This window comes from Erinaceus europaeus, chromosome X (genome assembly GCF_950295315.1).
Source record: "Erinaceus europaeus chromosome X, mEriEur2.1, whole genome shotgun sequence".
NCBI classification, from domain to species: domain Eukaryota; kingdom Metazoa; phylum Chordata; class Mammalia; order Eulipotyphla; family Erinaceidae; genus Erinaceus; species Erinaceus europaeus.
Window position 1 is genome coordinate 77,439,857 of NC_080185.1, and position 25,460 is coordinate 77,465,316.

Here is a 25,460-nt window from a genome sequence, read left to right on the forward strand (position 1 = left end):
AGGTGTATTTAAAGCAACATTTGATTATTTTTATTAAACAATTAAAATGTATTATATTTATTTATTGAATAGAGACAGCCAGAAATCTAGAGAGAAGGGAGTAATAGAGAGGGACAGAGACTGAGAGACACCTGCAACACTGTTTCACTACTTGCAAAGCTTTCTCCCTGCAGGTGGGGACTGGGGGCTTGAATCCAGGTCCTTGAGCATGATAACATGTGATCAACCGGGTATGCCACCACCCAGCCCCAGTAATTGCTGATTTTAAAGATGTAAAAACTTGAGAGAAACTAAGGAGTCAATGGAAAAACTCCAATTTTCAAGAGAAATGCCTATTTTGAAATCTCTTTATCTGGAACTCTAGACCTTCAGAATAAGATGTTCTTTTGAAGGTTATTCACCCAAATAAGAGGTTCTTAACCTGAGGTTTATGGGCAGTGAGGGAGGGGTGCATCCATGAATGACCTAAAAATATAGAATCCTATATAGTTTTTTTTTTCCTTTTTGCTAGGGAGAGACTTTGCAGTTTTTATCTAAAATTATAAAAGATATATATGACCCATAAAAACTCAAATGTTTCCTTTGGTCTGGGAATAGTTACAAAATGTTTGACTCTTTTGTTCCTTTTAGCCAACAATTGGGCATGTTATATAATATTATAAATGACTGTCATGGAAGCATTATAGGCTTACTTCTGAGTACAATTATTACAAAGCGGGCCAGCAAGATAGCTCACCTGGGAGGGTGCCTGCTTTGTCATTTGTAAACCAGGTTCGATCCTGGCCCCTACCATACTGGAGGAAGTTTTGGTTCTGTGGTGCTTTTCTCTTGTCTCTCTCTCTATGTGAAAAAGTCATACTGTTAAAAAAATACACACATACAAAGGTTAATTCCCAGTTAGTGAATGCTACTAGAGTTGTCACTTGAAAACATTTAACTTTAGTTCCATGTCTACAGTCACCATCTTTCCTTATTATACCTATGCCAGGGAAATATCATACCAGGCTCTCAATGTATAAAAATTCTGGGTTTGCTGATCTTGAAAGATTTTTTTTTCCTCCAGGGTTACTGGAGGGCTTGGTACCTGCACTATGAATTCACTGCTCCTGGAGTCTATTTTTTCCCTTTTGTTGTCCTTGTTGTTTATCTTTGTTGTTATTATTATTATTACTGTTGTTGTTGGATAGGACAGACAGAAATGGAGAGAGGAGACAGAGAGGGGGAGAGAAAGACACCTGCAGACCTGCTTTACCACTTGTGAAGCAGCCCCCCTTCAGGTGGGGAGCCTGAGGCTCGAACTGGGATCCTTATGCCAGTTCATGTGCTTTGTGCCATGTGCACTTAACCTGCTACACTACTGCCTGGCCCCTATCTGTAAGGTTCTTATGTTTCCTTTTCCCTCTTCTGCATGCTTATGGTCTTTACTATTCCTCTACTCACATGTTCCTTGTCATCCTTTTAGTTCTTCATCTCCTACCGTGACCTAAAGGAAGGCCACTATTGTCTACGGCCATACTACCCTGAACACACCTGATCTCATCTGATTTTGGAAGCTAAGCGAGGTTGGACGTGGTTAGCACTTGGATGGGAGGACACTGCTTATTTTAGCAGAATAACCCTTTCTTCCTAAGAGAGCTAATGTTAAACTCCAATGAAAAATAAACTGATAAATTTGCCTTAGTCAATTCAGATTATCTCCCAATTCCATCTACTCAGGTACCATGGTGGGATTTTACAACTCCAATAGACAGAATGAAAACCACTGTTCCAGTCCTTCATTACTGTTTTAGATTGCCCACAGTAAGCAACTACATGGAAATACAGCGGTCCCTTTCATACTCAAATTCCTAATCCTTCTATATATTTTTTTACTCTAGGCAATTTTTGTCACTCCTTTTTTCTATTTATAAGCTACTGAAATACAAATTTATGTCAAATGGGTCAACTACAATCTCACATTCAAAGCTTGGAAAAAGTGATCACTCTTGCTCAGCTATGCTTGTGTTCACTTTTATAAAAGGAGTTCCTGTCACCATCATACTAACCAGATGAGTCAATATAGAATTCAATTTCCTTCTTCATCTCAAGAACCTCTTTAGCTTTATTTTACCTCTAGTTTTTTTTGTTTGTTTTTGGCCTCCAGGGTTATCACTGGGGCTCAGTGCCTACGATAAAAAACCACTGCTCCCGGTAGCCATCTTTTTTCCATTGTTGCTGTTATTGTTGTTGCTCCTATTGTTGCTGGATAGGACAGAGATAAATTTAGAGAGGATAGGAAGAAAGAGAGGGGGAAAGACAGCACCTGCAGACCTGCTTCACTGCTTATAAAGTGACCCCCCCTTATTGGTGGAGAGCCTGGGGCTAGACTGGGATCCTTACGCTTGGTCCTTGCACTTTGTACCATGTATGCTTAACCTGATGCACTACTGCCTGTCCCACACTGTTTTCTTTTAATGAGGGAATGTCTTTGCTATTCCACATTTTTAAATCAATCTAGTTTCTACCTATACTATTCTAAACTTTAGCCTATAAATAACCTTACTGTCATTGGAATTTTTTTTTTTTACTCTGTTGTTGTCTCTTACTATTATAGGAACATCTTCCCTCAGTGACCAATGTTAACTTTTCTATGCTAAAGTGGAAATAACACTAGCACTGAGATTTTGAAGGGCCAACAAAGTAGCTCACTTGGATAGTGCACTGCTTTGCCATGTGTACCATGTGAGCCTGGTGACCACCACACTCAAAGAAGCTTTGGTGCTGTTTATTCTCATATTCTATCTCCTCTCTGTCCCATTCTTTCTGTCTGAAAAATGTCCATCTGAATGATGAAGGCTCAGAGATGACTCCTCCCCCACCAAAAAAGGGGGGAGGTTTGAAAATTTCAGTTAAATCCTAGCCTGGCCAATTTACCCAATTCTCAAAGCCATTCCCTTAGCCCTAGAATAGATTATAGTCCTGCTTAATGGGAATCAAATTTAACAGTGTTCATGAAAATGGTTTGTTAGTAACAATGTAACACATACTGTAAGCATATGAAAAAACTGAGGCTAGAATAGGTGTCAGATGTTGCCCCATCAATTAAGTGGTAGGAATTAAACTGGTCATCCCAGGCCTGTACGAAGTCCAGAAATTTTCTGCTATACCATACTGCTTCCATCTTGCTGATGACAACTTTATTTGTCCCCATCAGACACACAAAACCATTACTTTGTTGAAAAGCCAAGGAAACAATGATAAAATTAGGACACTAAGGTGCAATGATCTGAGTTTTAGTACTTCCAAATCTAGGGAATGACAGCTTTGCAGTGATAAATAAACATGAACTAAGTTCTCAAGTATCTCAGAATATGCAGATCAGCTTCAAGGAAGACATCATATTCTCTCTTTCTGTACTTTTTTCCCTATAAATTCACCTATTTCTAACTTTTTTAGTTTCTTACTTGTCTTTTAACTGGCTGACAAGTTTCATCTTTGACTTCCTCTGTATACATTATTTTCCTTTGGCTAACTATCCCAACCCACCAAGGCCCCTTAAAATTTAGCACTAGGGACAAAACAGTGTCATCAAATTTTAGTTCCATGTTTCCATCTGTTCATGTGCATGGCTATGAAGTTGCCATATTAGGAACTAAGTTTAATAGATCTAAAACTAAACTCAATACTTAGCCAGTTTCCATTTTTTCTATTTCTGTTAAAAGAAGGGTGATGTAGTTAATCAATCAGATTTATACTTACTTTTCAAAGAGGGGAATTAAAGTTGAGCAGACAGCTATTATTGGTATGGCAAGGAAATACTAGTTAGTTGCTTTATGTAGAAAGTCCTTTGTCTATAAAGTCGCAAGGGTTGTGTGTAAATTAACAGACCTTTCTGTTATATATATTATCTATATGTTATATATTATATGTATATATTCTGTTATATATATGAATATTTTGTTTTTCTAATCATATACATTTGAAAGCAAAATTAACTATCTGATTGCTGTATATTCGATTTATCATGCCTTATCTGAGGTATTACTGCAACAGGCTAGTTTGTCTTTTTTCTACCTCATTATCTTTAAATAGTATATACATGACTTCCTTGTGCCGACACCTCTAATCACAGCTTTTGCCAAGCCAAACTACTATTTATTTTGCATACATAACCTAAACTACACTGTCTTTTTTTTCTGTTCATGTTCCTCCTGTTAATACATATCTTTGAGTGCCTTCTATATGCCAGTCCCTGTCCTAGGCATTTCATAGTGTTTATGACAGAGATAACTCCTTCCCTCATGGAATTCTAGTAAAGAGACAAAACCAAGATAGATGGATAAATGAAGAGCATACAAGCAAAGAGAACAGTGAGATAATTCCATATAAAGAGAACAAAGACTTTGTAAAAGGAAGGCGTTGAATCCACTGAAAAACTGAAGTCTATTGCGGATGAAATGATGAAATCTAAAACAAGGGGAGGATGACACAGAATTAAATTGGAAAGAGGCAGGCACAAGATCAGACAAGGCTTTGCAGTTAGCCGTTTGGTTATTCTGGGTGAGAGATGTTGATGACCAAGACTAAGATATGCTGGTGAAAATGGAGAAAAAACAAAAACAAAAACAAACAAACAACAATAACAAAAACCAGAAGGTCTGAAGATTATTTTGTAGCTAGAATGGGCAAGCCTTGGCTGATGTACTACAAGGAAAATCTTAAGGGAGGAAAAGAAGTTAAATCCTAGGTTTTTAAATCCTGGCTTAAACACCTGTGTGGAAGGAAGGTGGTGCGCTTACTGAGGTACTGAAGATAGACATGGAGACAACTTAAAAAAAAAAAAAAAGACAGGTACTTTAGAGTATTGCAGCAAAGTTAAAAAAAAACTCTGGGAAGAGGGTGAGGGTAGATTTTCAGCTCTACTATAGTGGGATATGATAGGGACACAGACCTTTGATGATGGGAATGGTGTTAATATAAACTCCTATTAACTTATAGTTTTATAAATCACTACTTAGTCAATATGAAAGGTGAAAAATAGATCTAATATTTCAAACTTTTTGATGCATAGATAGACCCCATTTCTGAGTATATATTCCTTCAATCTAAGCACTTAAGGTTTCAAATTAGTAAACTAAATTTTAACAGTAGTCTTAAATTGTTAATATATTTATAATAATGACTATATATTTTTAATTTTATGATATTTATTTATTGAGTAGAGACAGCCAGAAATTAAGAGGGTAGGGGGAGACTGAGAGGGAGAGAAAAAAATAAAAGACACCCACAGCAGTGTCTCACCACTCCCTAAGCTTTCCCCCTGCAGGTGAGGGCTAGGGGCTGGAATCTGGGTCCTTGTGCATTGTAACATGTATGCTCAAAAAGGTGCACCACCACCCAGGACCCCCTTTATAATTACTATTGCTTTGAAATATTAAATCACCTATAATCTTAGACCAGAAGCAACTGGCTGTGTCACTATATAAGATACAGCTATATGTAAATATCATTAAATGACATAAGTCATGGAGAGGTCTTGTATGATATAGAAAATCCTTCAGTGGAGGGGATGGGACATGGAACTCTGGTGGTGGGAATTTTGTGGAATTGTACCCCTCTAATCCTACGGTCTTTTTGATCATTATTAAATCAATTAAAAAGAAAAAGAGATGGGTATAATTTAGGGAATGTTAATTTGAAATGTCTTAAATACCAACAAAGCATGTTGGAGGTACGAGTATGGACATCAGGAGATGTCTGCAACTAGTGATTTAAAGGTGGGAATCAGCAACAAAAGATGTTTACTTTGTCAGCTATCTCCTCAGTCAGGCATTTATTTTAGAATGTTTAAAGATCAAGCTTGCTATCCCAAAAGCAAATCAAGACAATAAGATAACCCCCACTTTTTTCCAAGTTCATAAAATATCATCTGGTCCTATATTAGTTTCTGTTTTTGATAACTGAAAGAAATCCAAAGAGGATCCTCACTTTCATGACAAAAGATAAGAAGCAATAATAGAATTTAGTATTATTTTCAGCAAGTTGTTAGAGACACTGCACATTCCAAGCAGCAAAATGAATTTATGGTATGGTCTACTTTCAGATATCAGTGGCAACCTGTTCTTTTCTTTGTTTGCCCAATTGGACTAAGTTTTAACATCTAAAACTAATGAAGAGCCAGGAATATAGCTTAGTGGTTATGCCAAAAGACTATGTCAAAGATCTAAAACCCCAGCTTCAATCCCTAGCACCACCACAGGCCAGAGTTGTACAATGTTTTAGTAAACAAAACTAAAATAAAAAAATAACCAAACAAAACAAGATCTCCAAAGCAAGAACATGAGTGCATATTCTGAAACTTTGTCATTATTGAAAGCACTATTACTATGTAAAAGCCTTTTGACTTAGTCACTAGTTCTTCTAAAATCTATCCTAAGGAAATAGTAACAGGTGAAGTTAAAGTTGTTCCTAACATTACTTACATCAACAACCAACCAAACTGATCAATAAACAGTCTGTAAGTATTTCATAATAAGAGTAATTATGGAACTATGGGATGTAATATTATATAAGCATACACATCGTGGTTCCAGATGACATGAGGAAATGTTCACAATACAATGTTAGGCTAATACTGCATCTTCTATGGACAGCATGAGAATCCTTAAATAAAAATGGAAATACCTATGATCCAGTAATATCACCCTTAGGCATGCATGATATGAAAGTACTAATTACAAGGGACATATGCACCCCTATGTTATAGCTACATTATTTACAATAGCAAAAGAATGGAAACAAACCTAAATAACAATTGAGAGATAACTGAACTACTCTGCAATTAAAAAAATATGAATCCACTGCTCCCAGTGGCCTTTTTTTGTTCTATTTTGCTTGACAGGATAGAGGGGAAGTGGAGATAGAAAGGAGATAAGCCTTTCATGCCTGAGACAGCATTTGTTCCAGGTTCAACTTACAGCACCATCATAAACAAGAGTTAAATAGTGCTGTGGTAAGAAAAAAAAAAGGGGGGGGGAGATAGACACTTGCAGACCTGCTTGACCACTTGGGAAACTTTCCTCCTACAGGTGGGTCTTTGTGCATGGTAACATGTGCCTGTTCAACCAATGCCTAGTACCATTAGTTTATTGTTTTTTTTTTCCCCATGAAAATAAAAGTTCCAAGAGAAGAACTTTGTTTGGTAATCCATTACCTATAATAGTTTCCAAAACATATAAAAGATTCAATAAATTCTCGTGGAATAAATCAAATTTTAGCATCTAGATCAAGCTCTTCCTTTGAGTTACTCCTCCTAAAATGTCTCCTAAGCACTTAAATGCAATGTTATCTAATTACAAAATCTGTACTCTTCTCTGACCCCTGAACTGTTCTTCTTGTTTCCCATCTTAAGTCTCACATCAATCTACCTATCTGGGCACCTTTCTTGTTGCTTCCTTCTATCCTACCTCCAGCAACTAGTTTTCTGCAGATTCAACCCTTCACATCCCTACTGCCATTGTAGAGGTATGACCACTTTTGTGACCTATCAAGAGCGAATCTTCTCTTTCATGTTTTTTACTGCAGCCACTGTTTAGCCAATATGCAAATAAGACCATGTCACTCTTGAAGAAAATTAAACATTTCAGTGGATAACAGTCATCAACCAAAGCTTAAACTCTTTGCATTCGAATAATTGATCACATTTACTGTTTTATGCACTTTATATCTCATTTAAGTTTCTTCACCCTATAAGTCCATAATTTCTTATATTTCATATATTTTTAAAGTGAACTTTCCTTTTTTAAAATTTTTTAATATTTATTTATTTTCCCTTTTGTTACTCTTGTTTTTTATTGTTGTTGTAGTTATTATTGTTGTTGTTAGATAGGACAGAAAGAAATGGAGAGAGGAGGGGAAGACAGGGGTAGAGAAAGATAGACACCTGCAAATAAGCTTCACCACCTGTGAAACGACTCCCCTGTAGGTGGGGAGCCGGGGACTCCAACTGGCATCCTTACGCTGGTCTTTGTGCTTGGTGACACATACACTTAACCCGCTGCGCTACCGCCTGACTCCCTATATTTCATATATTATAAAACCTCAGATTCAGGTTAAATAAGTTACCCAGAGTCAAAAGGCTCATAAGTAAAGCTGAGTCTCAAACCTAGGTCTCTGATTCCACAACTGGTATACAGCTACAAAAGATATACTAAGAGTTAACTTTGAGTACATCCTACATTAGATATTCTGCTAATTTCTTTTTATCTATTTAATTTCTAATTTTCATCACAACTTTATAGGAATCTATTATTGCTCAATTTTACAGAAAATAAGGCAAGAAGGCAGTGGTAGACAGCATAATGGTTATGCAGAGACTCTCATGGCTGAGGTTCCAAAGCCCCAGTTCAATCTCTGCACCACCATAAGCCAGAGCTGAGCAGTGCTCTGGTTAGAAAGAAAGAAAAAGAAAGAAAGAAAGAAAGAAAGAAAGAAAGAAAGAAAGAAAGAAAGAAAGAAAGAAAGAAAGAAAGAGAGGAAAGGAGACAATTCACCTAAACCCAGTGATTAAATGGCAGAGACAGGATACAACACTCTTTTCAAGCTCTTAGCAATAAGGTTATTCTTTCATCATTTTTACTCTCTATGGTCTGAAACCAACAATAGTCCTCAGCATCTCCACCTTTGTGGAAATTCTTCACCCTCTAACTCCTTTATGTTCTGGCATCACCCAACAGTTGTTCCCCACCCAAGCAATGTATTAATACCCGTTTAGCCTTACAAAGCGCTTATCTCTGCTGGCTAACATCCCCACCTCTTCTTTCTCTAGTTAATACTTCTATTCATCTTTGACTCAGCACACCTATCACTCCTTCTATAGTTTGGTTGGGCCCACTTCCACTTATTCTCAAAGTGTCTTGTGCATAAGTTTATACTGACCTCTATATATCTATTCCTTTTTTTTTTTTTTGGACTCACAATACTGTGTGCTCCTTCAAGGTAAAGACTATCCATGTTTATTCAAGAGGTACTTGTATTGTTTGATCCCAGTAGGTCACACAGTTCCTAGATACTGTGAGCAATGAAGAAGTGGTTTCATTAAAAATCAAACTAAGTGGCAGCAGTCTGGGAGGTGGCATAGTCGATAAGGCATGGACCTTCAAGCATGAGGTCCTGAGCTTGACCCCTGACAGAATGGTGCTCTGGCATAAACACATGTGCTATCATTCATGCATACATAAAATCAATAATAAAAATAAAAATAAACAGGTCTGTCTGGTTGTGACACACAGGCAGAGACCATACATTGCCATGGTTCAAGCCCCTTCGGGTGTTTGTGTGTGTGTGTGTGGGGGGGGGGCTTTACAAGTGGTGAAGCAGTGTTACAGGACTATTTTCTCTTCCCCCTCACTTTATCTGTCCTACAATGTTAAAAAATAAATATAAAAATGACTAAGAAAGTATGTAACCTGTTCAAAGTGTTACAATGAAATTGTGTCAAGACTGAAATTAGTTCAGGATGTTACATATCTGACTCAGAAGTTAAGATAAAACTTTTTTTCTTTTTTAAATTTTATTTATTTATTATTGGATAGAGACAGAAATTGAGAGAGGAGGGGGAGGGGAGATAGAAAGGGAAAGAGACAGAGAGATACTTGTAGTCCTGATTCACCACTTGTGAAGCTTTCGCCCTGCAGGTGGGGACTTGAACCTGGGTCCTTGTGCACTGTAATGTGTGAGCTTAACCAGGTGTGCCACTGATTGGCCCCAAGATAAAACTTCTTAATACACAGACCATAAATGGCTAAGAGCCACAAGATACCACACCTTTCAGAAATATTTACCCCAGTGTACCATTTGAATTTGTATGCTGTGATGTGAAAAAAAGTTAGGAGATATCTTGTTAAACAACATTGTTGCTGCTGGCAACCTGAGAGTGCAATGGTTAGATATGACCATGTTAACAAATGTCAAGATTACCTGAAAAGCTAAGGAGTGTTCTGTCACCAGGACCTGTAAGAACCAAGAGAGTAACAAACACAACATCCCCCACCCCTCCACAAAAATAAAATATAAAATAAAATAAGTGCACCCTCCAAGAGCACTGCTACCAGGCAGTTCTCAAATAATAGCCATTGACCCACCTCTCTATTTTAGCCTGTCTTTGAGATGCCATAGCAACAAGGTTAGGATAAGCCATGGAGAAATTAGCGGTGTTATTTTCAGCTGATTTGTTCTTGTTTCGGGGCAGCTCAAACTCTGCAACACGATAATGTCGGCACTGAGTTAAGTATTTTAAAAAGTGTTCTCGAGCCCACTGCAAATGCTCTAGACGCTTGCTGGGGTTGACCTGCTTCATGGCGAAAGCTCCTTGTAATGCTGGCACCATCAAGTACTTCAGGTCGGTGGAAGCAATCTCTTCCAAATCTTCATTTCGGCTGAAAAGAGCAAAGAGGGGGCCTGTGAAATCAGGCTGGATGTACATTCAAACTGTGGCCTTTGCTTCCTGGGGGATGGGAGATGGGGTTAGGGGGTCATGCTGCTGTGAGACCGGGAAGGAGTCATCACGGGTAACAGTGGTAGATATTGTTACATTTACTCAGAGCATAGTGTTCATACTCGTGCTCACACTTTCCGGGCAGCTGACATTACGAAGCTGAATTGTGTGACATCAGTTATCCCAGAACAGCAGTGGAGAATATAAATAATATACATAAGAATGCAGCGGTGATAGCAAAGAAAGACTGCGGATCTTAAAGGTCTCACTACCCAAGCACAGCCATTATTTCTCCCTCTCCCGCATACCTGAACAAGTCGAGCTGCGACAACATTTCAGCAGCCCTCCTAAGGAATTCTAGCCCCTTAAATACTTTTTCCTGGATCACCCGGGAACCGCTGGGTTCAGTCGCTACTTCCACTTCGTCCAGAAGCTGCTTACTGACTTCGAATAGATCTGGCAATCGCGGGAGCCTTGAATTTTCCTCGGCTGCTGCCATCTTGAGAGAGGGTGGGAGTAAACCAGATATTTCACTTCCGGGGTCAAAGGCAACCCTAGTAAAGAATGGGGCGAGAAGAAACAAAGCCGGAAGAAGCTGCGTATTGGCCCACTGGCTCCATTGTTACCAAAGCATCCCGGTGCTTCCGAAGCAGTTACCTGCCGTGGCAACCGTTCCTATGGACTCATTTTACGGAGCCCTATATCACTAGTGGACATCTGTTAAGAGCAAATAAAAACAAGCAGAGCCCTAGACTCGGTTTCACTTTGTGTTTCTTGTCTCCGAATCTGTATTAGGAAGTTATGGCGCTCAGAGGTGGGTGTGGCAAGGCTGAATGCTAAGTGTTCCTCTGAGGGACCAGGCAGCAGGGCTCGCTCCCAGGGCCCTTTGGTTAAAGTAAGGGAGCGCCAAATGCGAGTAGCTCCACCCCTCTCCCTCCTTGCTTCAGACTTCCCGCCCACCAGCCAGACTTTCGGTTCTTGCCTGTTCTCTAACCCTTCATTTCAATCTTTGTGCGCACGCACGTAAGCACGCACACAATTGCCCACGCACATACACACACTCGCACTCCTTCTTTAGTTCAGATATTTGGGCCTTGTAGTTCCAGTTACCCCACAGCTGACCTTTTGTTGTTATTGTTGTTACCACTAGTACAAATACTACTTTCTTTGTGAAACTTGCCAGCTATCTCACTGTATTATAACTAGTAACTTAAATGTCTCCCTTATCAGTATCAGTGATTAGTATTTGCACGTGTCTGTCTAGCCCGGTGTCTGATCAGTGTCATCTTATGAAGAGAAAGATAAGTGATAGATTTAGAAAGTGGCCTAATTATTCAGTTGCTCTATTTAATAAGTGGCCACTAGCCACCTATGATTATTGAGCACTTGAATGTGTTATAAAAAAGAATGTAAAGCCTCTCAATTATTTTTACATTGGCTACATGTAGAAATACTAATATTTTGTGTAAAGTTAAATATATTAACTTTATTTTTATATGCCTACTGGAAAAATTGAATTACATACCGAGGATGCATTTTTTGAACTTACAGTATTTCTATTAAACAGTGCTGGTATAAAATATAATTTCAGACTTTGAAAAAAGAGATGTCACTGCTTTGAAAACACATACACACATCTTACCTGAGGACATCCTGAATAGGATGCTAATTGCTCGCACTGAAAATTAAACTTTTTAAAACTTTAAAATTTTTTTTTATCATCTTTATTTATTTATTGGATAGAGACAGAAATTGAGAGGGAAGGGAGGGATAGAGAGAGTGAGAGACAGAGAGACATCTGCAGCATTGCTTCACCACTTGTGAAGCTTTCTGCCTGCAAGTGGGGACTGGGGGCTCGAACCTGGGTCCTTGCGCATTGTAGCATGTTCGCTCAACCAGGTGCACCACCACCCAGCCCCGAAAAATAAACTTTTTTGTTTATTTAAACTGTAGCTGAGAACCAAAAAACTTTGATGTAAAAACAACTAGAAGGCAATGCCCAGCTAGGTGATGGCATGTTGAATTGCACAGGCTGTTGGAAAAACGAGAAATAACAAGTCATATATACTTAGAGTAGCTCAGAAAGATACGTAGATACAGAGAAGTCAGAGGATTTCAAAATTGGGAGGAAGCATCAAAATAAAATGATAAAAATTGAGACCAGAAAGGTTAAGAAACTTTTTCAACAAGTTTGTGACAAAACCAGTGTCTTCGAAGTACAATTGTGTCTACTCCATTAATCTTAAATTGAGTAAGATTTTGTTTAAAATGGAGAGAACACTTCGTACAAGGTAAAATGAAACTAAAACAGTGTGTCACAAGATGAGGGGAGGCATGAGTGTATGTGGGAAAAGATGCCCAGATGATTCTAATAAATCTCCTTTAAGAGTTCTGGTGGTGGGAATTGTGTGAAGTTGTAACCCTTATCGTTTAGTCAATGTTTCCTTTTTATAAATAAAAAAATTTAAAAAAATCTCCTTGAAACCCCTACATTTTTTTTTCACTCCAGGGTTATTACTGGGGCTCTGTACAGAGCTGGCACTACAATTCCACTGCTCCTAGCACCCATTTTTTCCATTTTTTATTGGATAAGACAAAGAGAAATTGAGAGGGGAAGGAGAGATAAGGAGAGAGAAAGAGAGGCATCTGCAGAGCTCCTGAAGAGTCCTCCCTGCAGGTGAGGAGCAGGGACATGAACAGGGATCATTGCAATTCATACATTGTGTGCTTGAATTGGGTGCACCACCACCTGGCCCCTGTAAGCCACTTTTCCCCTCCCTCCCTTCCTTTTCTCTTTCTTTCTTTCTTTCTTTCTTTCTTTCTTTCTTTCTTTCTTTCTTTCTTTCCTTCCTTCCTTCCTTCCTTCAAGGGTTATCATGGGGGCTTGGTGCCTGCACTACAAATCCGCTGCTCCTGGTGGCCATGTCCCCCATTTAAAAAAAAATTATTTATAAAAAGGAAACATTGACAAAACCATAAGAGAGAGCCCGGATACTTCAGTCAGTAGAGCATCAGACAAAACCATAGGATAAGAGGGGTACAACTCCACAAAATTCCCACCACCAGAACTCCGTATCCCATGACCTCTTCTGATAGTTTTCCTATCCTTTAACCCTCTGGGAGTATGGACCCAGGGAGTGTAGAAGGTGGAAGGTCTGACTTGTGTAATTGCTTCCCCGCTGAACATGGGTGTTGGCAGGTCGATCCATACTTCCAGCCTGTCTCTCTCTTTCCCTAGTGGGGCAAGGCTCTGGGTAAGTAGGGCTCCAGGACACATTGGTAGGGTCGTCTGCCCAGGTAGGTCCAGTTGGCATCATGGTAGCATCTGGAGCCTGGTGGCTGAAAAGAGAGTTAAAATATAAAGCCATACAAATTGTTGGCTAATCATGAACCTAAAGGCTGGAATATTGCAGATGAAAATTTGGGGTCTCCCTTTTGAAGATAGCTAGTAGGCCTATTTTAGTTATATCCAAAAAGACCCATGACTATACTAGTTTTTTTTTTCCTGAGCTTGCCCTCTGATATGCAGGTGGACCCAAGTTGTTGTCTGGGGAGATGATGTCATGGCTGGAAAAAGGGCTAGAAAGCTGGATCAGGGAAGAGAGTAGCTCCCAAATATGGGAAAAGTGTGTAAATATTGTTGACTCTAGACCCCATCAATTTGATCTAGGGCCCATATTCAGCTTAGGAGCCTATGTGATTCCTGTAGAATTCCTGTAGGAGCCTATGTGATTCCTGTAGATCTGAGCTCACATTCTGTGGTCATGAGTAGGAATGTTCCAAGCTGCCCCAATTTCAGGACCCATCTTCCTCAAGTGGTAGACAGAGTATATTATCCAGCCTCTCTTCAGAGGATGGAACATTCTCTACAGTTGTTGATCCACATTGAGGGAAAGGTCCTATGGTGGTCCACAAAGGGGTCTCTTGTGTTGTCCCTGATGGAGACGACCAGTGACAATGGAGAGAGGGATCTGTTTCAATTTATATTGATAGAACAAAGAGAAACTGAGAAGGGAGGGGAGATGGGAAGGGAGACAGCCACCTGCAGACCTGCTTCACTGCTTGTGAAATGATCCCCCTGCAGGTAGGGAACTGGGGGCTCAAACTGGGATCCTTGCACACATCCTTGTGCAAGTCCTTGCGCTTCGTACTGTGTGCAATTAATTGGCAATTCCCATAAAGTTTGTCATTTTGAAATCCATAGAAAAATGGTGGGGGCCACACGGTAGCACACTGGATTAATTGCACATTGTGTATATATACCACAACTTGCTCAACTAATCATCTGTTGTTGGATACTAATCATCTGTTGTTGTTGCTTTCAGGTTTTGGCTATTACAAATTGTGCTGCCAAGAACATATGTGTACACAGATCTTTTTGGATGAGTGTATTGGGGTACTTAGGATATATCCCCCGGAGAGGAATGGCAGGATCATAGGGTTCTAGCCTTCTGAGAGTTCTCCAGACTGTTCTCCACAGAGTTTACACCAATTAACATTCCCACCAGCAGAGCAGGAGGGTTCCTTTGAGCCCACAACCTCTCCAGCATTTGCTGCTGTTACCTTTTCTGATGTATGACATTCTCACAGGAGTGAAGTGGTATCTCATTGTTGTCTTTATTTGCATATATCTAGCAATCAGAGACTTGGAGCATTTTTTCATGTGTTTCTCAGCCTTTTGGATCTCTTCTGTGGTGAATATTCTGTCGATGTCCTCCCCCATTTTTGGAAGGGGTTGTTTTCTTGTTATTGAGATTTGCAAGTTATTTATATATTATTATCCTCTTGTCTGATGTATGGCATGTAAAGATCTTCTCCTATTCTGTGAGGGTTCTCTTGGTTTGGTTAGTAGTTTTTTTTAGCTGTTCATAAGCTTTTTAATTTGATGTAGTCCCATAGGTTTATGCTTGCCTTAGTGTTCTTTGTATTTGGATTTATTTTATTGAAGATGTCTTTAAAATTTATGCGGAAAAGAGTTCTGCCAATATTTTCCTCTAAGTATCTGATAGTTTGTGGTCTAACATCCAAGTCCTTGATCCACTTGGAATTTACTTTTGTATTTGGTGAAATATAGTGGTTCAGTTTCGTTTTTCTGCATGTTTCAGCCCATTTTTTCCAATACCATTTGCTGAAGAGACTCTGCTTTCCCCGTTTAATAGTCTGGGCAACTTTGTCAAAGATTAGATGTCCATAGGTGTGGGGGCTTACTTCTGGGCTCTTAATTCTATTCCACTGGTCAGTGTGTCTAATTATGTTTCAGTACCAAGCAGTTTTGATGTCAATGGCCCTATAATACAATTTGAGATCTGGGAGTGTGATGCCTCCAGTTCTGTTCTTTCTTTTCAAGATTATTTTGGCAATTCTAGGTCTTTTTTGGTTCCAGATAAAGATTTGTAGCATTTGTTCTATTCTCCTAAAAAATGTGTTTGGGATCTTGATAGGAATAGCATTAAATTTTTATATGTCTCTGGGTAGTATATTCATTTTGATGATGTTAATTCTTGCAATCCATGAACATGGAATATCTTTCCACTTCTTTGTGTCTTTTTCCATTTCTTTGAGTAGTGACTCATAATTATCAGTACACAGGTCTTTCACTTCTTTGGTTAGGTTTATTCCTAGATATTTTATTGTTTTTGTTGCTATAGTAGAAGGGATTGGTTTCTGGATTTCAACTTCTAACTTAATGTTTGCATAGAGGAATGCTACTCACTTTTGAATGTTAATTTTGTAGCCTGACACCGTACTGTATTGCCTGATGATTTCCAAAAGATAATTGCTGGATTCCATAGTTTTTTCTATGTATATTATCATGTCATCTGCAAATAGGGAGAGTTTGACTTCTCTTCCAATCTGTATCCCTTTAATTCCTTGCTACTGCCTGATTGCTATGGGAAGAATCTCCTACACTATGTTGAATAGTAATGGTGATAGTGGGCAACCCTGTCTAGTACCTGATCTTGTTGTTTTCACCGGGCTGGCTTCACGGGTGGGTAACAGATGACCAGGGACTCATGGTTGAGCTGTACGCAGTACATGCAGGAGGCAGCGCAATCTAAGCCGAGCTAAGCTAAACTAAAATCTACAAACAATCTTGTCCTTATAAATATACTAGCCCAGTAGGGTGGGAACAGGATGCGACGCAGAGAGGGTGAAGAGAAAAGTGACTGGTGAAAATTAGGGTATGACAAGGAGAGGGGGCGGAGTAGGCGAGAATTCTATCAGTAAACCACCAATGCCCTGGAGGGAGTGTGGTGCTTTATGTAAATGTAAAATTGATTTAAATAGACCGCTTTGAATGGGATCAAACCAATCCCTATATAGGCATACCGGTGCTTGGTTAAGCAGAGGCCAGGGGGAGCTGGCATATTACCCCACATGATCTGAGGGGAAATGCTCCAGTTTTTCACCATTGAGTATGATTTTGTCTGTAGGTTTGCAATATATATATTTCACTATCTTCAGGAATTTTCCATTTATTCCCATTTTTTGTAGTGTTTCGATCATAAAGGGATGTTGTATTTTGACAAAGGCTTTCTCTGCATCTATTGACATGACCATGTGGTTTTTGGTCTTGCTTTTATTGATGTGGTGAATCACATTGATTGATTTAAGTATATTAAACCAACCTTGCATCCCTGTGATAAACCACACTTGGTCATGATGAACAATCATTTTAATATACTGCTGTATCTGGTTGGCTAGAATTTTGTTCAATATTTTATTATCTGTGTTCATCAGAGATATTGGTCAGTAGTTTTCTTTTTTGGTTGTGTCCCTGTCTGCTTTTGGTATCAGAGTGATGTTGGCTTCATAGAAGCTGGCAGGGAATATTCCAGTGTCTTCAATCTTCTGGAAGACTTTTAAAAGTAGAGGTATTAGTTCCTCTTTGAAGGTTTTGTAGAATTCATTTGTCTGGTCCAGGACTTTTAATTTTGGGGAGATTTTTGATAACTGTTTCAATTTCATTAGCTGTGATGGGCCTGTTCATGTTATCCACTTCCTCTTTACTTAGTTTTGGAAGTTGGTAGGTATCTAGGAAATCATCCATTTCTTCCAGGTTCTCTAGCTTGGTGGCATATAGTTGTTCATAGAAGCTTTGCATGATATGTTGAATTTCCGTGGTGTCTGTTGTGATATCTCTGCTTTCATTTATGCTTCGATTTATTTGGGTCTTCTCCCTTTTTTGTTTTGTGAGTCTGGCTAAAGGCTTGTCAATTTTGTTCACTCTTTCGAAGAACCAACATTTACTTTCATTGATATTTTGTATGGTTTTCTTATTTTCAATGTTATTTATTTCTTTCCTAGCTTTAGTGATTTCTGTCCTTCTGGTTCCTTTAGGGTTCCTTTGTTCTTCTTCTTCTAGGTCTTTAATATGTGCAATCAGGCTGTTTATTTGTGCTTTTTCTTGTTTCATACTGTGTGCTTGTATGGCTATGAACTTCCCTCTCAGTACTGCCTTAGTTGTGTCCCAAATATTTTGATAGCTTGTGTCTTCATTTTCATTGAACTCTCAAACCATTTTGATTTCTTCCTTTATTTCCTCTTTGACCCAGTAGTTGTTAAGGAGTGTACTGCTGAGCTTCCACATTTTGGGACTATTACTAATCTTTTGTTGATTGTTAAGTGTTTGTTTAATTCCACTATGGCCTGAGAAGATGTTTGGGATGATTTCAATGAATTTGAATTTGCTGATGCTGTCTTTGTGGCCTAACATATGGTCTATCTTTGAGAATGATACATGTGGATTTGAGTAAAATGTGTATTCCAGTTTCTTGGGATGAATGACTCTGAAAATTTCTAATAGTTCTAGTTTATCTATCTCCTCATTTAGCTCCCTTATATCTTTACTGATTTTCTCCCTGGATGATCTGTCAAGTTGAGAGAGTGGGGTGTTGAAGTCCCCTTATATGACTGTGTTGCTGTTAATATATTGCTGTAGCTCTTTCAGTAGATGTTTGATGTATTTACATGGCTTCTCATTGGGTGCATAGATGTTAATAATTGTTAAGTCTTCTTGATTGACTGATCCTCTGAGCATTAAGTAGTGTCCATTCTTATCTTTTTTAATTTTATCTATTTTAAAGTCTATCTTGTCATGTATGAGAATAGCTGTTCCTGCCTTTTTTTGTGGGCCATTGGCTTGTATGATAGTTTTCCATCCTTTCACTTTAAGTCTGTGTTTGTCTTGTTGAGTTAGGTGGGCTTCCTGTAGACAGCACATTGTTGGGTTGTGTTTTCTGATCCATCTTCCTACTCTGTACCTTTTAATAGGTGAATTCAGGCCATTGACTTTATTGATATCAAAGACTGAACATATTTTAAAGCCATTCTTGTAGATTTTTAGAATGTTCTGATATATGGCCTATTTATGGTTGTCTGTTTATAGGAGAACTTCCAGAACTTCTTTCAGGGCAGGATTGGTGATAGTTGATTCCTTCAACTTTTGCTTGTCTGAGAAGGTTTTGATGCCTCCATCTATTCTGAATGACAGTCTAGCAGGATACAGTATTCTTGTTTGTAAGCCTTTCTCATTGAGCACTCGATAGATATCTTGTCATTCTCTTCTGGCCTGTAGTGTTTGTGTGGGGAAGTCTGATGCTAATCTTATGGGTTTTTCTTTGTAGGTGACTCTCTGTTTTTCTCTTGCAGCCTTCAGGATCCTTTCTTTATCCTTATTCCTTTTCATTATAAGTATGATGTGTCTTGGTGTCTTTAAGTCTGGCTTTATTCTGTTTGGGACCTCTGGGCTTCTTGAACCTTTATGTCTTTTATGTTGTCTAGACTAGAGAAGTTTTCAGCTATTATGTACTGAAGAATGCTTTCTTTCTCTCTCTCTCTCTTTCTTGCTCTGGTAAGCCAATAATGCGCATATTGTTTCTTTTGAAGTCATCCCATAGGTCTCTATTGTTGTTTTCACTATCTCTTCATCTCTTTTTGAGATATCTTCCTTCTTTTTTAGCTGTCTCTAATTCATCCTTGATCTGTCTTCAGCCTCATTGATTCTATTCTCTCTGCCCTCTACTGTTTTCTGGAGTTCAACTATTTTGTTACCCTGTTCTGATACTGTTTTAGCTTGTTCAGCTAATTGTGTTCTTAGCTAAGCTATTTCAGCTTTTAGTTCTCTAATAACCTTGAGATAATTAGTGTTTTCTTCCTGAGTCTCATTTGTTGTTTCTGCTTTTCTGGTGACAATTTTTTCATACTCTTTACCTACTCCTGTTATTATTTCCTTAACTAATGTTTGGATGTTGACCTCATTATTTTGTGCTTAACCCTTTGGGTGGCTTTTAGCTGGACTCTTATCCTGGTTCATTTCTCCAATATTTCTTCTTGTTGGTTTAACCATTTTATATTTTATTCTATGAGGGCACTCTCTCAGTACTTTTCAAATTACTGATCACTCTTGACTGGATTGACTTGTGTCTAAGTAAGGTAATTAAAGGGTTCACAGTTAACAGTTGTTTCAATATTATTTTAATCCCTGATTTGGAGCTCAGTGGCTTAAAAGTCTCTTTTGTTCTTTTTCTTCCCTGTAGGCTATGGGAGCCTGATGGCTTTTAATCTATAAGTAGGCTTCTTAGCTTAATCACTGCCTCCTGACAAGTGATAAATCAGGGAGTGGCAGAGATAATTCAGTGGTTATGCAAAGAGACTCTCACAGCCCCACCACCATGCCACCAAGGTATAGATCTTCTCCTGAGTTTCCTGATTAGTTCTCTGTCCCCTGGTGTCAGCACAGGTCCTCCCTGTCGCTGCTCTAGACTCTTAGGGCAGTAGCAATGGAAACTCAGAGTTGCACTTGGTGAGTTCTAGGGGAGTTCTTCTCCCCTCAGCCATCCCTTTTGGTGAAACAGACTGGAGGTAGTGCCTCAACTGATAAACTGCTGAACTGTTACCAGCCATCCAATCTCTCCCTAGGCTCCTCTCTGTCCACTAGCCACACTTGTTTGCACTCACGGATGATCTGGTGGGTTCCTGAAGTTGTTCTAGTCCTGTCTTGTTTCAGTCCCAGGTGGTCCCCTTTAGTATTTTTAGTTGTTCCAGGAGTCGAGAGGAGAGAAACACATCTGCTGCTATTTGTAGCACTGATGTCGCAAACTGATTTTCAAACCTGAGGCTCTGAAGTCTCATGCTCAATCTCTAGTACCTGAGCAGTGCCCTGGTTGCTTTCTCTCTCTCTCTCTCATTAAAATATTTTAAAATAAAAGGTTTTTTTTAGTTTTTTTTTAATTCTTTTTTGCTCTCTTTATTATTTGATAAGACAGAGATGTTTAGAGAGGGTAGGGAGATAGAGGGAAAGAGAGAAAGATAGATACACTTGTAGAGCTTCCCCTCTTCAGTTGGGGGCCAAGGGTTGAACCCAGGTAGGTCCTTGGACATGGTAATGTGTGCAGTCAACTAGGTGTGCTACCACCTGGCATCTTCTTTGTGTAAATCTTTATTTTTTTTTCCATAGATGGTGTGGCAGAGAGAGATATAGAGGAAGACAGACACATACACCTGCAGCATTGTTCTATCACTCATGGAGTTTCCTCCTTGCAAGTGGAGACCAGGAGCTTGAACCTGTATTCTTGTGCACTACCAGGTATACTACTGCCCAGCCCCACTCATAATAGTCTTTAAGATATTTATGTATATATGTATGTATATATTTATGTATACATGTATATATATATATGTATATATTTGCATGAGGGAGAGAGAGAAAGATAAGGAAAGAATCAGGATATCACTCTCTCATATGTGATATTGGGGATCAAATTTGAGATTACTTGCACACAAGTCTGATGCTCTCACCGCTGTGCCATGCTCCCGGTCACACTCATAATGGTCTTTTTTAATCCTTTCTATGGCTACAGTATCAGTTCTAATTTCACTTCTTTTATTTCAGATTCTTATTATTATGGTTTTCCTTTGGTTATCTATTTTACCTATTTTTCAGCACCCTCCTCTTTAAATTCATTTTCTATTTTTCCTTTTTTAAATTTTTTATTAATGGTTTAATAATTATTAACAAGATTATAAGATAACAGGAGTACAATTCTATACAGCTCCTACCACCAGTGTTACGTGTCCCATCCCCTCCATTGGAAGTTTCCCTATTCTTTCATTTAAACTGTTGTTTTAAAAATGTTTGTATGTATGTACATATGTATGTATTTTTATTGGATAGAGACAGCCAGAAATTGAGAGGGAAGTGAGTGATAGAGAAGAAGAGAGACAGAGAGATACCTGTTTCACCACTATCAAATCTTGCCCCATGCAGATGGAGACCAGGGGCTTGAACCTGGGTACTTGTGCATTGTAACATGTGCATTCAACCATTGTAACATGTGCATTCACTATCCATCCTCGAAGCTTCCCTACTCTTTATACCTTTGGCGGTATGAACCAAATTCTCTATGGGGTGCAGAAGGTGGAAATAATTGCTGTAATTGCTTCTCCACTGGATGTAAATGTTAGCAGATTGATCCATACCTCCAGTCTGTTTCTATCTTTCCCTAGTGGGGTAAGGCTCTGGAGCAGTGAGGTTCCAGGATGCACTGGTGAGGTTGTCTGCCCAGGGAAGTCAGAATGGCATCATAGTAGCATCTGCAACTTGGTGGCTGAAAGGGGATAAGATATAAAGTAGGACAAATTTTTTAATAAACAGGAACTAAATGTAGGAATAGAGCAGTTGAAATTAGGACTCTTCATGTGAGAAGCTAGGAAGTCCTTCACAGCTATGTTCCAAGGGGAACTCATGATTTTAGTAATTTTTGCCTGAGCCTGATAGCTAACATGCAGGTAGAATAAAAGTATAGTCTGGGAAGATGGTGTCTGAATTGAGAGTATGACTAGAAAACTAGAGATTGCCATGCTTTAATGTTAACCTTTTAGGTTAACAAATACCAGACCACACCATCATCTGCAGCTCCAGTTAGGGAATTCTTGAATTCTCACATAGATATGATGGGCCTAGACCTCTAAGAGATCCCCCTCTCCACCATCATTGGCCACTTCCAGGAATGTCATCATAAGCCTTCTTGTGGGCCTCTCTATGACCTTGTCCTCACTGTAGAGTAGCAATAGTAGGGATGCCCCATTCTCCAAAGGGAGGCTGTGCCAACATACTATGTCACTTGAGGAAGACTGGTCCTGAAATGAATGATCCTAGAATGTTCCCAGCTGTGACCATGGACCGAGAGCTCAGATTGACAGGAACTCAGAGGTCACACAAGCTCCGGTGCTAAGTAAATGTAACCATAGGTCAGATTGATAAGGTTAATGGTTAATGGTATTTATAAACTTTTCTCATATTTGGGAGATACTCTCTGTGCTAAACCAGCTTTCTAATGATTCTCTATCTTGAGGATATTTTCATTGCTGCCTGAATGAAATGGGGAAGCATTTGTCCATAAAGGACACTTCAGTTCTGTCAATGAATCTGCTTTGTGAATCCTTGAAATATTTTAAAGAAAGAATATGGTAAATTTTACACATGTACCATCAACTCAATTTACTGCAAATCATTAATCCCCCTAATAAAAATGAGAAAAGAAAGAATATGATTTTTAAATTATAATTACATGGTGTGTGTGTGTGAAAGAGAGAGAGAGATTTTTAAATTATAATTACATGGTGTGTGTGTGTGTGTGTGTGTGTGTGTGTGTGTGTGTGTGTGTGTGTGTGTGAAAGAGAGAGAGAGAGAGAGAGGTAGCATTTCTCAGCCCTGGCTTATGTTAGTGGGGATGGGGTTGAACCTGGAACTTTGAAGCCTTTGGCATGAAAACTTTTTTTTTTTTTTTGCCTCCAGGGTTGTTGCAGGGACTCGGTGCCTGCACTATGAATTCACTGCTCCTGGAGGCTATTTTTTCTCTTTTGTTGCCCTTGTTGTTTATCATTGTTGTTATTATAGTTATTGCTGTCGTTATTGTTGGATAGGACAGAGAAATGGAGAAAGGAGAGGAAGATAGAGGGGGAAGAGAAAGAAAGACACCTGTAGACCTGCTTCACTGCCTGTGGAAGCGACCTCCCCCCCCGCCGCTGACGGGTATCCGGGGCTCGAACCCAGGTTCTCACAATAGTCCTTGCACATCGTGCTATGTGCGCTTAACTTGGTGCACTACCGCCCAACCCCCTCCCTGCTGGTGCTCACATGGGTGGCCTCACAACTGAGATAGCCGCTGGCTTCCCCATCACTGATTCAAGGGATGCGAGTGATGCAGAAGGGAATGCCAAGAGAAATTCAGGTATGGACCTCCAATTTTATTCAGAAAAAGACAAGGCTTATATAGCAAAGTGGGACAAAGAACATTTTTCACATATGTCAGTAATCATAGGTTTCCAAAAGTTCAGTACCCCTATGGTGGGGAGGGTTAAGGAATGATGGGAATTGATGAGATACCAAAAGGTCAAAGCAGTTAGTTTCCATTAAGCAAGAGATGTTAATTACGTAAAGGTATTAAGAAAAAAAAAAAGGTGGTTAAACCAGCAGAGTGAGATAAAGCAGAGAAGGGCAGAGTATTGATGTAAAACATGATGTTCAAAGGAGGAGTAAGGTGTGTGTGAGTCATTGTTAAATAACTGGCAAGGCAGTGTGATGGAGTATACTTTGTATGCGATCAAAAGATGGTGACCTTATAGTGAACTTTAAGTGCACTTTCAAGCAAGCAACCATTTGGTCTGCAGCAGGGGAATGAGTTAAGTGTGAGAGGTTACAGGCCTCTGTGAAGCCTGGGAGACTGACAAAGGGGAACCGAGTAAGGAAAGTGTTTCCCTCCAAGCTGTATCCTCGAAAGGCAGAAACTGGCAGGTGGGGTGTCTTTTCAGACCTCCATCTCAAGGATGGGGGAGTTCCCCTATGCTCTACCATGCTTTCACATAATCCCACACCTCCTCAGCTCTTCTTAATCAATTCATAGTTGTGTTAGCCAGTGGAGAAATCTTTATGTGTAAGGGTCCAAGTATTTCTTTCTGAAGTCTTTATTAAACATTCTATTTCTGCTTTCCCTGATTTCAGAAAATGATAGTATCAGTTCTTGATTGGGAGGAAATATTAATTTAGAAGGTTATAATCACTAATAGATTATTAGGATTCATTCTAGCTCACAAGTGAAAGCTAAAAAAGAAACTTTCAAAAAGGACAGGAGATCCTACAATGTTTTTCTCTCCACCTTTACCTCATTTTACCAATTACAATATAACTGTTTGTAAATTAAATATGATTATAATAAATTCTGTTACTCTGCATAAGTGCAGTAAGAACAGAGAAAACTACATAGATTCTGTTAAATTGCTTTATTGGCACTTTGGCAAGAAATGTTAGATTGAGTGCCAAAGTGATGCTCTGGTTCTCTCACTCTCTAGTGTTAAAAAGTTGATAATTTTTTTTTAGTGATTTAATAGTGGCTTACAAGATTATGAGATTATTGGGATACACTACATCCACCACGAAATCATTGGGAGCAATGATAATCACCATAGTTCTCACAAAGTCTTAGAGGCAGTTTGGTAGTTCTGGGGTTTTGTTTGTTTGTTTCTTTGGCACATTCATGTGTTTCAGTTCTCAAAATTCCACATATGGTATTTATCTTCCACTTCTTATTTTACTAAGTATAATCACCTTCAGATCCATCAAGTTGTCCCCAAGGTCACAATATCATTTTTGTTGATTGCGGAGTAGTATTGTGTTGTGTGTATATATATCCCATAACTTTCCTTATGCAGTCATCTGTTGATGGACTCACCATACTGCTTTCCATAGGTACTGCACTAGTTTACTAGTTCCCACCAATTGTGTAAGAGCATTCCTTCCCCCCCACACACCCCAGCCAACACTTGCTATTTCCTGTTTTGTTGATGTAGGCCATTCTCATAGGATTGAGGTGAAGTTTTAGTGTAACTTTAATTTGTGTTTCTCTAAATATAAGTGACATGAAATACACATAATTTTTCACATGTCTACGTGCCTTAATGCATGTCTGATTTAGAAAATTATTGG

General features: G+C 39.0%; 2 protein-coding genes across 4 annotated transcripts in view; one reads left to right on the forward strand and one right to left on the reverse strand.

Annotated features, from left to right (window-relative positions):
* IGBP1 (immunoglobulin binding protein 1) overlaps positions 1 to 11,007 on the reverse strand; it is a 34,892-nt gene extending 23,885 nt beyond the window's left edge. Inside the window, exons 1-2 of one of the 2 annotated variants that reach the window (XM_007530756.3) lie at positions 10,783 to 11,005; positions 10,122 to 10,415 (exon numbers count right to left, since the gene is read on the reverse strand). In XM_007530756.3, coding sequence (XP_007530818.1) covers positions 10,122 to 10,415; positions 10,783 to 10,973 — 485 coding nt within the window. In that variant the 5' untranslated portion in view covers positions 10,974 to 11,005. Of the gene's footprint in view, positions 1 to 10,121; positions 10,416 to 10,782 lie in introns of both variants that reach the window. The other variant, XM_060182849.1, reaches the window with a different exon arrangement.
* P2RY4 (pyrimidinergic receptor P2Y4) overlaps positions 1 to 25,460 on the forward strand; it is a 575,290-nt gene that overhangs the window by 260,112 nt on the left and 289,718 nt on the right. The window lies entirely within an intron of this gene.